The sequence below is a fragment of the Eptatretus burgeri genome, chromosome 11 (genome assembly GCF_056783735.1).
Source record: "Eptatretus burgeri isolate ZD-2024b chromosome 11, Ebu_testis_v1, whole genome shotgun sequence".
In the NCBI taxonomy this organism is placed as follows: Eukaryota; Metazoa; Chordata; class Myxini; order Myxiniformes; family Myxinidae; genus Eptatretus; species Eptatretus burgeri.
In genome coordinates, this window is record NC_140971.1 from 25879830 (window position 1) to 25895525 (window position 15696).

The 15696-nt window shown below is 42.7% G+C and overlaps 2 protein-coding genes across 5 annotated transcripts in view; one reads left to right on the forward strand and one right to left on the reverse strand.

The window, feature by feature from the left end:
* The window catches only part of FAN1 (FANCD2 and FANCI associated nuclease 1), a 131033-nt gene that overhangs the window by 66922 nt on the left and 48415 nt on the right, over nt 1–15696 (forward strand). The gene's annotated exons all lie outside the window — the stretch shown is intronic.
* Nucleotides 1–15696, reverse strand: part of LOC147016697 (BTB/POZ domain-containing protein 2-like) — a 73730-nt gene that overhangs the window by 64 nt on the left and 57970 nt on the right. The window contains exons 5-8 of one of the 3 annotated variants that reach the window (XM_085845636.1): nt 14835–15000; nt 802–889; nt 370–516; nt 1–214 (exon numbers count right to left, since the gene is read on the reverse strand). The exon at nt 1–214 is cut by the window's left edge and continues 64 nt beyond it. In XM_085845636.1, coding sequence (XP_085701762.1) covers nt 53–214; nt 370–516; nt 802–889; nt 14835–15000 — 563 coding nt within the window. In that variant the 3' untranslated portion in view covers nt 1–52. Of the gene's footprint in view, nt 215–369; nt 517–801; nt 890–14834; nt 15052–15696 lie in introns of all 3 variants that reach the window. The other 2 variants (XM_085845633.1, XM_085845635.1) reach the window with 2 other exon arrangements.

Here is a 15696-nt window from a genome sequence, read left to right on the forward strand (position 1 = left end):
AAATCCCCTACGAGCCCACAAGCATGGTCCCAAGCACTGTAGGCATTGCTACCTATGTGTAAAATATTATCTCTGGAATCTGACCGTCCTCCACGGACGTGCCGTTATTGTTCCCAGCGGCATAGCAGAAGGTGAAGCAAGTCTTGAAACCGGTCGTCTGTGATTCCTGGATCACTTTACGGAGCCCTTTTGTGCCGTAGTGAGAGTCGGGACCCTGAATCACGAAAGGACACACAGAAGGACATTACGATGGAATCTCCAGATGAAAATACAACCAACACCCAAGGGGAAGAAAAGCACAAACACCACCATTGGGCATTGGAGCAAACCACATGAAAGATTGGCGGACAAAGCGCAGTGCATGCCGACCTTTAGAGTTGCAGAGGCCGTGTAGTTGACGTTGGGCAGAATTTCAATGGGATCCTTGAACATGACACGAAAAGTATTGGCCGAGCCATCACAGCTGAAGCCTGTATCGTTCTGACCCAGGATAGTATTGCTCTCGGTGTGCAGGATCTGGTGATCAATGAGGTCGCACCAAGGGGGAAACTCAGCACAAACATCCATTATTTCAAAGCAAGAGCAGCAGCAGTGTGAAAGTCAAGTAACAAACTCCACTTTAAGCAAGTTATTACCTCCTTTAAACAGAGAATAAACTCAGCACTGAGATACTGCCTGCCACCTCCTGAAAATAAAACTTACAACGAAATCAAAAGGATATGACCACTCGCCATTTGATTTATCAATTACTACAAGGGCAATGTTACTGGCAAATGCTTCGATAGCCCTTTTCCACTTTACCTGGATATTCACTTGGTAGTCTGTTGGCCCGTGTATAGATCCGTAGAGACCGAAACCCACAACAAACACTCTTCTGTTCACTGTAAACCTGCAGTGTTACACAAGCTCAGCATCATCAATCTTCACAGGCCACTTCTACTTGTATTAAAAGACCAACGGCTATACTCATCTTAACTGCACACTTACTGTGCCCGATCTATACTCCACTGAAACACACTAAACACCACTTTTGCACATCTGCTTTAAGCATCACACAGACATCAAATGCTACTAGGCTGTGATTCTATGACTCAGAATCCAAACGTACGGCGCACAAACGCAGATCCGAGCACGTTGTACGATGTACAAAGGGACTATTTCCATCCATAAGTGCCGAAATGATTAGATGGACAGATTTAAATTTTTTGAAGGTCCTGTTGTGCAAGGAATCTTAGTGGGTTAAAAAAAAAAAAATCAAAACATACAACTAACAAGCCATCAGTGGAGTTCCTATGCAGTCAAAGCTTTGTCTTCACCTTTAGGAGGAAAAATAGGACTACCTGTCCTATGTCTGGTGTTTTCTTAATGGTTCAGGTGGTAGGCTTGGAGTCCTAAGGTCCTGAGTTCAAATCCTGCTCACCGTTGAATCAATACCAGATGGGGTTGACTCAGTCTGTCATCCTTCTGAGGTCGGCAAAATGAGTACCAGCTTGCTGGGATGATTGAGCCATTCAAGTATCCTGTGTTGGAATGGTGACCTGTCTAGAATTATTCCCAATGGCCCAGGAGACTGCTTTGGCAGCACTGATGCTCTGCACAGAGTATGGTCCCAAAGGAATGGATGTCCTGAAGCTCACCTAAATCAGGAGCAACAGTCACTCAAACCCCCTTTGTGTGTGGTGTGTTTGTGTGTTGGTATGTGTGTGTTGGTGTGCTTGTGTGTGGTGTGTTTGTGTGTTGGTATGTTTGTGTTTGTGTGTTTGGTATGTTTGTGTGTTTGTGTGTGGTGTGTGGTGTGTTTTTTTTTTTTTAATGAATTTTTTTTAATGCTGTGAACAAACTTTGGTACATCACGGGTGATAAAGGTTGTGGTCAAGTTTCATCAAAATTGTGTGTGTAGTTTCAGAGGAGAGCGCAATTACCTATGTTTGGGGGTTCATGCCACCCCCCCCCCCCCCGTAGACCCCTTAATGAGTGCAGGTTTTGATGTGGTCGATACACTTTGGTACATCATGGGTGATGAGGGTTGTCATGAAATTTCATCGAAATCATGCGTGTAATTTTGGAGAAGAGCAAATACATATTTGGGGGGGGGGCAAAAAACCCCCTGTAAACCCACTTAATGAGCGCACATTTTGATGCGGTCAAGGCACCTTCGTTAGGCATCAGATATGAAACTTGTGGCCAAGTTTCATCAAAACTTGGCCACAAGTTTGGTTCAAGCAATAATGACTGCTGTTTACAGACTGAATGACTTACTCTCACTCACTCATGGATGCTGCGCGGTCACGTAAGCTCACCTGACTAAAGTCCGGCAGAGCTAAAAATAAGATGATGTGCAAGCAGCTGCTTACACTACACACAAATGAAGGAATCCCAGACATTGTTGGTGGAAACGCTTATTTACTCTTGCCAGAGGAGAGGGTATTGTTTGTCTGTCTATACATTATATGTTAACATAGGCCACTAATTCTCCACCTGGTGGTAGGCAGTACTACACGTTGTCTTTTTTTTTTCCAACCCGAGTACCTCTATATAATAACTTATGTTCAATTAGAATGCGAGTCCGTCTATAAAATTACACTTAGCACATCTATTACAATGTTATAAATTACAATTCTTTTTATAAATCACATCTATTACAACACCAGGATGGCTATAAATGATGTCCGATGAAGAATCTGATCTATCTATGAAGTATGGAGTATAAAAATATGTATACGTCAGTAAAATACATACATCTATTAAAATAATAAAAACCTACACAAGTCGAGAAAATAAATACAATTGGAATGTGAATCAACACAAACAAAACAACTGAAAACGTTTGTTTGTACACCGCATGAACATAAACCTACATCGTCAACGCATTGTCTACACATCACACACAAGCACACCAACATACCAACACACAAACACACCACACACAAGTACACAAACACAAACATACCAACGCACCAACCCCCCACACACAAACACCCAAACATACGAAACACAAACATACCACCCCCCCACACACAAGCACACCAACATACCAACACACAAACCCACCACACACAAGCACACAAACACAAACATACCAACACACAAACACACCACACACAAGCACACAAACACAAACATACCAACACACAAACACACCACACACATACCAACACACAAACACACCACACACAAACACAAACATACCAACACACAAACACACCACACACAAGTACACAAACACAAACATACCAACACACAAACACACCACACACAAACACACAAACATACGAAACACAAACATACCAACACACCACACACAAGCACACCAACATACCAACACACAAACACACCACACACAAGCACACAAACACAAACATACCAACACACAAACACACCACACACAAGCACACAAACACAAACATACCAACACACAAACACACCACACTCATACCAACACACAAACACACCACACACAAACACAAACATACCAACACACAAACACACCACACACAAGCACACAAACATACCAAACACACAAACACAAACATACAAACACACCACACACCACACAAACATACCAACACACAAACACACCACACACAAGCACACCAACACACAAACACACACATACCAACACACAAACACACAAACATACCAAACACACAAACACACCACACACAAGCACACAAACACAAACATACCAACACACAAGCACACCAACACACCACACACAAACATACCAACACACAAACACACCACACACAAACATACCAACACACAAACACACCACACACAAGCACACAAACACAAACATACCAACACGCAAGCACACCAACACACCACACACAAACATACCAACACACAAACACACCACACACAAACATACCAACACACAAGCACACAAACACACCACACACAAGCACACAAACTCAAACATACCAACACACAAACACACCACACACAAGCACACAAACATACCAACACACAAGCACACAAACACACCACACACAAGCACACAAACACAAACATACCAACACACAAACACACCACACACAAGCACACAAACACAAACATACCAACACACAAGCACACCAACACACCACACACAAACATACCAACACACAAACACACCACACACAAACACACCACACACAAGCACACAAACATACCAACACACAAACACACCACACACAAGCACACAAACAAACATACCAACACACAAACATACCAGCACGTAAACACACCACACAATCATACCAGCACACATACACATGACACAAACATACCACACAAACATATCAGCACATACACACGACACAAACACACCAGCACACATACACATGACACAAACACGCCACATAGCAGCACGCAAACGCAGCACACAATCATACCAGCACACAAACACACCACACAATCATACCAGCACACATACACATGACACAAACATACCACACAAACATATCAGCACACATACACACGACACAAACACACCAGCACATATACACATGACACAAACACACCACACAAACATACCACACAAATATACCAGCACAAATACAGATGACACAAACACACCACACAATCATACCAGCACATATACACATGACACAAACACACCACACAAACATACCACACAAATATACCAGCACACATACACACGACACAAACACACCACACAATCATACCAGCACATATACACATGACACAAACACACCACACAAACATACCACACAAATATACCAGCACACATACACACGACAAACACACGACACAAACACACCACACAAACACACATGATACAAACATACCACACAAACATACCACACAATCATACCAGCACACATACACACGACACAAACACACGACACAAACACACCAGCACACATACACATGACACAAACATACCACACAAACATACCACACAAACATACCACACAATCACACCAGCACACATACACACGACACAAACACACCACACAATCATACCACACAAACATATCAGCACACATACACACGACACAAACACACCACACAATCATACCAGCACATATACACATGACACAAACACACCACACAAACATACCACACAAATATACCAGCACACATACACACGACACAAACACACCACACAATCATACCAGCACATATACACATGACACAAACACACCACACAAACATACCACACAAATATACCAGCACACATACACACGACACAAACACACGACACAAACCCACCACACCAACACACATGATACAAACATACCACACAAACATACCACACAATCATACCAGCACACATACACACGACACAAACATACCACACAAACATACCACACAATCATACCAGCACACATACACACGACACAAACACACGACACAAACACACCAGCACACATACACATGACACAAACATACCACACAAACATACCACACAAACATACCACACAATCACACCAGCACACATACACACGACACAAACACACCACACAATCATACCAGCACATATACACATGACACAAACACACCACACAAACACACCAGCACACATAGACATGACACAAACATACCACACAAACACACCAGCACACATACACATGACACAAACATACCACACAAATATACCAGCACACATACACACGACACAAACACACCACACAATCATACCAGCAGATATACACATGACACAAACATACCACACAATCATACCAGCACACATACACACGACACAAACACACCACACAATCATACCAGCACATATACACATGACACAAACACACCACACAAACATACCACACAAATATACCAGCACACATACACACGACACAAACACACCACACAATCATACCAGCACATATACACATGACACAAACATACCACACAATCATACCAGCACACATACACACGACACAAACATACCACACAATCATACCAGCACACATACACACGACACAAACACACCACACAATCATACCAGCACATATACACATGACACAAACACACCACACAAACACACCAGCACACATACACATGACACAAACATACCACACAAACACACCAGCACACATACACACGAAACAAACACACCACACAATCATACCAGCACATATACACATGACACAAACACACCACACAAACACACCAGCACAGATACACATGACACAAACATACCACACAAACACACCAGCACAGATACACATGACACAAACATACCACACACACACCAGCACACATACACACGACACAAACACACCACACAAACACACCAGCACACATACACATGACACAAACATACCACACAAACATACCACACAATCATACCAGCACACATACACACGACACAAACACACCACACAATCATACCAGCACATATACACATGACACAAACACACCACACAAACACACCAGCACACATACACATGACACAAACATACCACACAAACATACCACACAATCACACCACACAAACACACCACACAATCATACCAGCACATATACACATGACACAAACACACCACACAAACACACCACACAAACACACCACACAAACACACCAGCACAGATACACATGACACAAACATACCACACAAACACACCAGCACAGATACACATGACACAAACATACCACACAAACACACCAGCACACATACACACGACACAAACACACCACACAAACACACCAGCACACATACACATGACACAAACATACCACACAAACATACCACACAATCATACCAGCACACATACACACGACACAAACACACCACACAAATATACCAGCACACATACACACGACACAAACACACCACACACACACACCAGCACACATACACATGACACAAACATACCACACAAACATACCACACAATCATACCAGCACACATACACACGACACAAACACACCACACAAACATACCACACAAATATACCAGCACACATACACACGACACAAACACACCACACAATCATACCAGCACACATACACACGACACAAACATACCACACAATCATACCAGCACACATACACACGACACAAACATACCACACAATCATACCAGCACACATACACACGACACAAACATACCACACAATCACACCAGCACACATACACACGACACAAACACACCACACAATCATACCAGCACATATACACATGACACAAACACTCCACACAAACATACCACACAAATATACCAGCACACATACACATGACACAAACATACCACACAATCATACCAGCACACATACACACGACACAAACACACCACACAATCATACCAGCACATATACACATGACACAAACACACCACACAAACATACCACACAAATATACCAGCACACATACACACGACACAAACATACCACACAATCATACCAGCACACATACACGCGACACAAACACACCTCACAAACATATCAGCACACATACCCACGACGCAAACACACCAGCATACATACACATGACACAAACACACCACATACACATGACACAAACACACCACACAATCATACCACACAAATATACCAGCACACATACACACGACACAAACACACCACACAATCATACACAGCACATATACACATGACACAAACACACCAGCACACATACACACCACACAATCATACCAGCACATATACACATGACACAAACATACCACACAAACATACCACACAAATATACCAGCACACATACACATGACACAAACACACCACACAATCATACCAGCACATATACACATGACACAAACACACCACACAAACATACCACACAAATATACCAGCACGCATACGCACGACACAAACACACCACACAATCATAGCAGCACATATAGACATGACACAAACACCCCACACAAACATACCAGCACAAATATACACATGACACAAACACACGACACAAACACACCAGCACACATACACATGACACAAACATACCACACAAACACACATGATACAAACATACCACACAAACATACCACACAATCATACCAGCACACATACACATGACACAAACACACCACACAAACACACCAGCACACATACACATGACACAAACATACCACACAAACACACCAGCACAGATACACATGACACAAACATACCACACAATCACACCAGCACACATACACACGACACAAACACACCACACAAACATACCAGCACATATACACATGACACAAACACACCACACAAACATACCACACAATCATACCAGCACACATACACATGACACAAACATACCACACAAACACACCAGCACACATACACACGACACAAACACACCACACAAACACACCAGCACACATACACATGACACAAACATACCACACAAACATACCACACAATCATACCAGCACACATACACATGACACAAACACACCACACAAACATACCACACAAATATACCAGCACACATACACATGACACAAACACACCACACAATCATACCAGCACACATACACACGACACAAACATACCACACAATCATACCAGCACACATACACATGACACAAACACACCACACAAACACACCAGCACACATACACATGACACAAACATACCACACAAACATACCACACAATCATACCAGCACACATACACACGACACAAACACACCACACAAACATACCACACAAATATACCAGCACACATACACACGACACAAACATACCACACAATCATACCAGCACACATACACACGACACAAACACACCACACAATCATACCAGCACATATACACATGACACAAACACACCACACAAACATACCACACAAATATACCAGCACACATACACACGACACAAACACACCAGCACACAAATGCACGACACAAACATAACATGCATCAGCTAGGGGGGTCCTTGTGTGCAAAAAATGTACCCTAAGTTACTCACTGGAATTTTGAAGTTGACCACTTCCCTTAACAGAAAAACTTGGTTACCATTTCCATAACCCGGCAATAAGTGCGAAAATGGTGCCCCTTTTGGGGGTTCTGACGGAAATTGTCGGGCCAATTATTAGGGGTGGTGGAAATGAAAACGACTGTTACTTTGCAGTCTTACACCCTAGAAACACAAACTACCCCTCATAATGTCGGTCTTGAGACCCTCTTTCATATGATATGCAAATTCGGTTCATTGGTTCAAGAATCAGGTCACTCGAGGTCTAAAGGTCACGAAAATTTGGGTCAAGTGAAAATCTGACCTATCTCTGAAACATGCCCCACAGAACATGCCACATCCATATTTTACGCTCTCTGAGGGTCTATCCCATCACCATAGGTGCCAAGGAACACAATCATATGAATAAAGTGGAATTTGTTGCAATAAAATGAAAACAGCACAGAATGGAAAGCGGTTGACTTTCAATCTGATCACTTTTTGGCCACCGCTTAAACGATTTCCTGTTGGGAAACTTAAATGGTTATTATGTCGCGCCCGTTCACCCTAGATAGACAAATTAACCCTTAAACTGTTTGCCTTCGAAGACTCTTCCATGTGATATTACCTTTATGGAGAATGGGCCAATAATGAGGTCACTAGAGGTCAAAAGGTCACAGAAATTGGGGTCAAGTGGAAATTTCTGTGCAAAATGCACAACAGCACATGCCAGATCCATATTTTTTCATCTATGAGAATGCCAAAGGAACAGAATCAAATCGGTAAATGACACTTAAATATGGTACCTTGTACGAAACCAACGATTAATTCCCCCAGTTTAATTGCAGGTAGGTTACCATCACAATAGGTGGCAGCACCTGTACAGGTACCTCCATTACATAAAACAGAGTGATTGTACACGTGCTATGCTATATTAGGCATGGTTCTTTGAAATTTTCTCCAATTTGCTGTAAAATTCCTGTGAAAAGGCAATGCAGAACAATGTCTTATGAACCATGAAGAAGTAAGTATCTTATAGTTTTCTATGCTTAATTGAAGTGCACTGAAGTTAATTGAACATTGAAGTCAACAGGTCATTCAGCAAAGCAGCAACCAAGTTTGAGGAGGCCAACATTCAAGCCATATTAAATGTCATAAAGAAGAATGAGAATCCCTTCCTCACTCCCCCAAAAGAGAAAATGCTCCACAATATCTTAACCAAGGAAGTCATGTCAGAAGATATCAGAGAACAGCTGCTCAATGTGGAGAGAATTGGCAACGATACCTACGAGAAACTTCGTAGAGAAAGGTACATAGAGAAGACCGTTCGACTGTCAGACACGATTCATCATACCAATCTTAAAACCTTCGCTGCAATCCACAAGAATTCATTCCCACACAAAGGAAAAGCAAAACTCAACAAGCGAGAAGATGCTCAGATGAAACGTACACTAGAGATTGCAAAGATACGAGGACGGACTATGGTGGAACTCCTGCAGTACGATGTGTGTACAATGTCTCCTCTCTTTGATGACGAAGGCCTAATGACCAAGCCAATTAAAAGTGAAATTGTCCATGAACTTGAAGCTCAACTCAGCGACCAGGACCCAAGAACACCGAGACCTGATGACTCAATGGGAACATGCTGTATCGTTGATGTGATGGCAAACATTTGCAAGATCCAAACAAAGAGTTCAAAAATTTTTGGAGACTTCTGTGATGCCTTTCTAGGCTATGTTGCCTTTGCAGCAAAGAGTGCCTCGAGAACTGATTTTGTGTTTGATTCCTGCATGGGAACGTCTTTGAAGGATTCTGAGCGGCAAAGGCGAGAGAAGAAGTCACCCATAGAACTGCATGATGTGTCCAGGGAAACCCTCACCCTCGAGAAATGGACAGATTTTGGCCATCCAGTGTCAACAAAGCAAAATTTGAATCCCTCATTCATGCAGAAGTGCTGGTACAGAATTGGAGTGCTCCTACGTTGGAGATTATAGTCAGTCGTTTCTGTGGACCAGACAGCATCGTGGTTTCGTGTTGGTCCATGACATCGAGAGCTGTAGAGGTTCCACAACTCAAGTGTAATGTAGAAGAGGCTGACATGAGGATTATACCACATGCAATGCATGCTGTTAAACAAGGTAAAAAATCGTATCGTAGTCCTATCGTCAGACACGGATGTGTTCATTTTACTGATGTTCTACTGGAGCGAGCTGAATGCGAACAGCCTCGAAGAACTCTGGGTGAAGGCTGGGGTTGATACTCGACAAGATACATTCCGATACATATCCTTTCAAAGAGGATCGGACGAAGTTTGTGTCAGGTTTTGCCCGCTGTCCACACACTAACTGGATGTGACTACACAAGTAAAGTTGGAACCAAGCATGCTGCTCTCATAGCCAATTCAGAGATGTACTTAAAGGACTTTGTGGTGGCGACAGGTTACCTGGATACAGTAATTGATAAAGTAGAAGCCTATCTGACACAGGTCCTTAAGAAAGGAACAACGATGAAAACCATGAACCAGCTCCGAAGCCACAGGTGTCATCAAGCTAAGCGGTCATGTTTGGATGACCTGCCACCCCCAGGTCATGTCATTCGGTTGCACATTTTGAGAGCCTAATTTGCTACAAAAGAGATGGTGTCCCTCCTCTCATCATGTGAACCCTTTGACCCAAGACAATTTGGTTTTGAATTTATCGATGATCTTCTGGTCCTAAGCAGGGGGAACAATCCAATTCCTGAAGACATTGCAATCCACTGCACATGTCAAAAGTGTGGAACTCGGAGATGTCCTTGCCGCGGTTCTCACAATCCCTGGTGTACATTTTGCACTTGTCAAAGTGACTCGGAAAAGTCAGGATGTCAAAATGTATTTGGTGTCATCAGAAAGTGAGTGACTGACTCATGTTTATACGCATTTCCAAACCAGAATCACATTCCACCAGTTGGTATGTGTTTACTAACTATGTTGGAGTGGCAGTTTTCGTTATTGTTTCGGCCCTATGTGGTCATTAAGTACATTCCATTCATATCTGTCCATTCATATCTGTATTTTTTGTATCAATTCCAAAAAATTTGACCCCAATAGAGGACAAAAATATGGATCTGGCATGTGCTGTTGTGCATTTTCCACAGAAATTTTCACTTAACCCCAATTTCCATGACCTTTTGACCTCTCGTGACCTCATTATTGGCCCAATCTCCATAAAGGTAATATCACATGGAAGAGTCTTCTAAGGCAAACAGTTTAAGGGTCAATTTGTCTATCTAGGGTGAACGGGCACGACATAATAACCATTTAAGTTTCCCAACAGGAAATCGTTTAAGCGGTGGCCAAAAAGTGATCAGATTGAAAGTCGACCGCTTTCCATTCTGTGCTGTTTTCATTTTATTGCAACAAATTCCACTTTATTCATATGATTGTGTTCCATGGCACCTATAGTGATGTGATAGACCCTCAGAGAGCGTAAAATATGGATGTGGCATGTTCTGTGGAGCATGTTTCAGAGATAGGTCAGATTTTCACTTGACCCAAATTTTCGTGACCTTTTGACCTCTTGTGACCTGATTCTTGAACCAATGAACCGAATTTGCATATCATATGAAAGAGGGTCTCAAGACTGACATTTTGAGGGGTAGTTTGTGTTTCTAGGGTGTAAGACTACAAAGTACCAGTCGTTTTCATTTCCACCACCCCTAATAATTGGCCCGACAATTTCTGTTAGAACCTCCAAAAGAGGCACCATAGTCGCACATATTGCCGGGTTATGGAAATGGTAACCAAGTTTTTCTGTTAAGGGAAGTGGTCAACTTCAAAATTCCAGTGAGTAACTTCGGGTACATTTTTTGCACACGAAGATCCCCGCGAGCTGATGCATTAATACCAGCACACAAACACACAACACATACATACCGGCACACAAATGCACGACACAAGCATACCGGCACACAAACACACGACACAAACACACCACACCAACATACCAGCACACAAACATACTATAGCGTACTTTTACATCATGAACTTTATTCCGTTTATTTGTCCAACAATGGCAGTCGTGTCAGTGTGGTTTTTATCTGTTTTCTAACCAACCGTGTTGCCCAACACTGCAACTGCTCTCGAAGACCTCCCCCTCACGGGATGAAGGAGAGGAAGGCTGGAACGGAAGGGTGACGAGGATTTTTCTTCTGGCAGCTTGCCATTTTACACCATCATGGAAATAACTCACCGACTGGAGTTAAACCGTGTTCGTGGCTCTATCCTCCAGCGATACTTGCTCTCTGCACTTGGAGCTTTGTACCACGTGCCGCATCACAGCACTATCTCCAGTTGGTTTTCACTTCGTTTAACCGTGGTACTTCTATCATCGTGCCCCTTTTGGAGAGCAGCTTATTCCCATGGACACTGGACATTTATGACACCCACATCAGAGTAAATCATATTACTCTGTGGATACGACGCCAAATTGGCCCACTGGTGATACGCCGTCATTTTTCTTGCTTCTTATTGAACTCGTGACTGTATTCACACGCACTCAAGTTTAACAGCTGAGGAGACACCACCAAAATTGGACCAAGTCATCAACCTTTAGCGGTGAGTCTAAGTCGCCAACTCAATTTTCTATAATACCAGAATAGAAACACACCACGTGACCATACCAGTCCACAAACACACAAAACAAGTCTTGGTGAGGGTCAGCAATCTCCGATTGCTCTTTCTAGTTGCTTTTGCCATTGTATTATTTTGATATACTCTGCTCCCCCACTATTTTGATATACACCCCTCATTGAATCTTCTGCATAAGATTTATTGCTGCAGTATCTACTCTGGTGTTCCTTCTTGCAGAGGAAACTCCCAGGTAAGATCAACTGCACAGGAAACTCCATTGTGAGACATGTGAAGTTGCTCTGCTTTGCGATTGGAGGCTTGATCGGATGATGGATGGGTACAGATTCATGCTGCCGTGCTTTTTGCACGCAAATGGGCCTTTTCACCATCCACATCATCTTTCGTTTTGTTTGGGGGGTAGGGGGAGGTGGGTGTGCAGGTTACCGTGCATCGGATTCGGACTCGTGCAAATGCAGCCCGTGTTGCAAGTTGTGCTGCAAATACATGCTGATGGCGAAATAAGCATGCATGGCTAAACGTCTCTCCACATTTACACTCTCTTTCCATAAAAAAAAAACATATCCCCAGTCCTGTGGCAGATACTCAGATACTATCTTATAATATAAGAGAGACGTGTGTGTGTGTGTGTGTGTGTGTGTGTGTGTGTGTGTGTGTGTGTGTGTGTGGCCATTTTTTTTTCCTCAGAGATGGCTGAACAGATGTTTGTCAAACTTTTAGAGGTTCATTAGTGAGTGCCATGGAATGCTTTAGGCACAAAAAAAGAATAAATAAATAATCGCTCTATAGTGCCGAAGCCTTTGTAGCTATGTGAAAGGTACTACCCCCCCTCTGACTCCATTCCTTTGTGGGTGTGGGGAAGTATTTTAAGCCCTCACAACAACAAAAAAAAAAATTAGAAAAAAAAACCCCAAAATTTTATTTCTTCAAAATGCCAACAGGATTAGAACAGCAACAGGCAATGCTGGGTAGCCCTGCTCGCACGTGATAAACCAAGTGACGTCCGAAATTGTTGAAATCTAAACCTTAAATTCTCTGAACACGTCACGGCACAAACGTCACAATGGGCAAAATACAAGTTTTGCATTTAACAATGTAGCATCCGACAGTCCCGACTTGCATAACAAGTTATTGTAGCACACCGCAACCAAGCAATCACATTGGAAATTTAAAATTCCCAAATGCCATCTTCAAAGCCTTTATGCCACATCACAATTAATGTACAGTAAATTACATTTCTTGTTTGAGGAAGAAAAAAAAAAAATCCTCAAACGACAGCCAGAATTTCGAGGAACGAGTTTTAAAATCTTACTCTGTGCCAAAAACATCCCATCTCTCAGGCAAACCTTATGCGATCGCTGGTACCACTGTAGCCCCAGCGGCTCTCCGCCTGCTGGAAACGGTTAATGCTGCATTCCTTGCCACGCAGGCAGCAGCGGGGACGGTCGATGTACTCAACACGTGGTTTGGGGTTAACCGTGAAGTACAGGAAGAGGTTGACAGTCTCACGGTCTGTCAAGATTCCCGATTGCGCCGGCCCTGCCAGCCCCACAAGCACAGCAACTAAGGCAAGTAACATGGGATATTTATAATATGTACAGTGGCCTGCAACAGTATTCACCCCCTGCCAATGATGCCACATTTCGATGAATTACGAATGATCTGGAAACAATTTATCCAAATGAACTTTTTATATTTATAACTGAAGAGATCAAACTAAACACTTATAGTTGAAGGAGGTTACATGTCAGGAATATCTGCAAACAAACATGTACAAATCAAACTTGACTGGTTGTAAAAGTATTCAGCTTCAGTACTTGGTAGAAGCACCTTTTGCAGAAATGACTGCTATGAGTCTTTGTGGGTGGATCTCTACCAGCTTTGTACGGAGCGATGGTGAAATCTTCGCCCATTCTTCATGTGAAAATTGCTCTCGTTCTGACAAGTTTGATGGAGATCATCGATGGACTGCAATCTTCAAGTCTCGCCATTAATGTTCAATCGGGTTCAAGTCAGAACTTTGACTGGGTCACTCAAGAACATTTATTTTCTTCTTATTCAGCTACTCCAGTGTGGCTTTAGCTTTGTGCTTCAGATCATTGTCCTGCTGAAATGTGAATCTCCGACCCAGTTTCAGATTCATGGCTGACTCAAGCAGGTTTTCATCGAGGATTCTCCTGTACTTTGTACCGTCCATTGTCCCTTCTA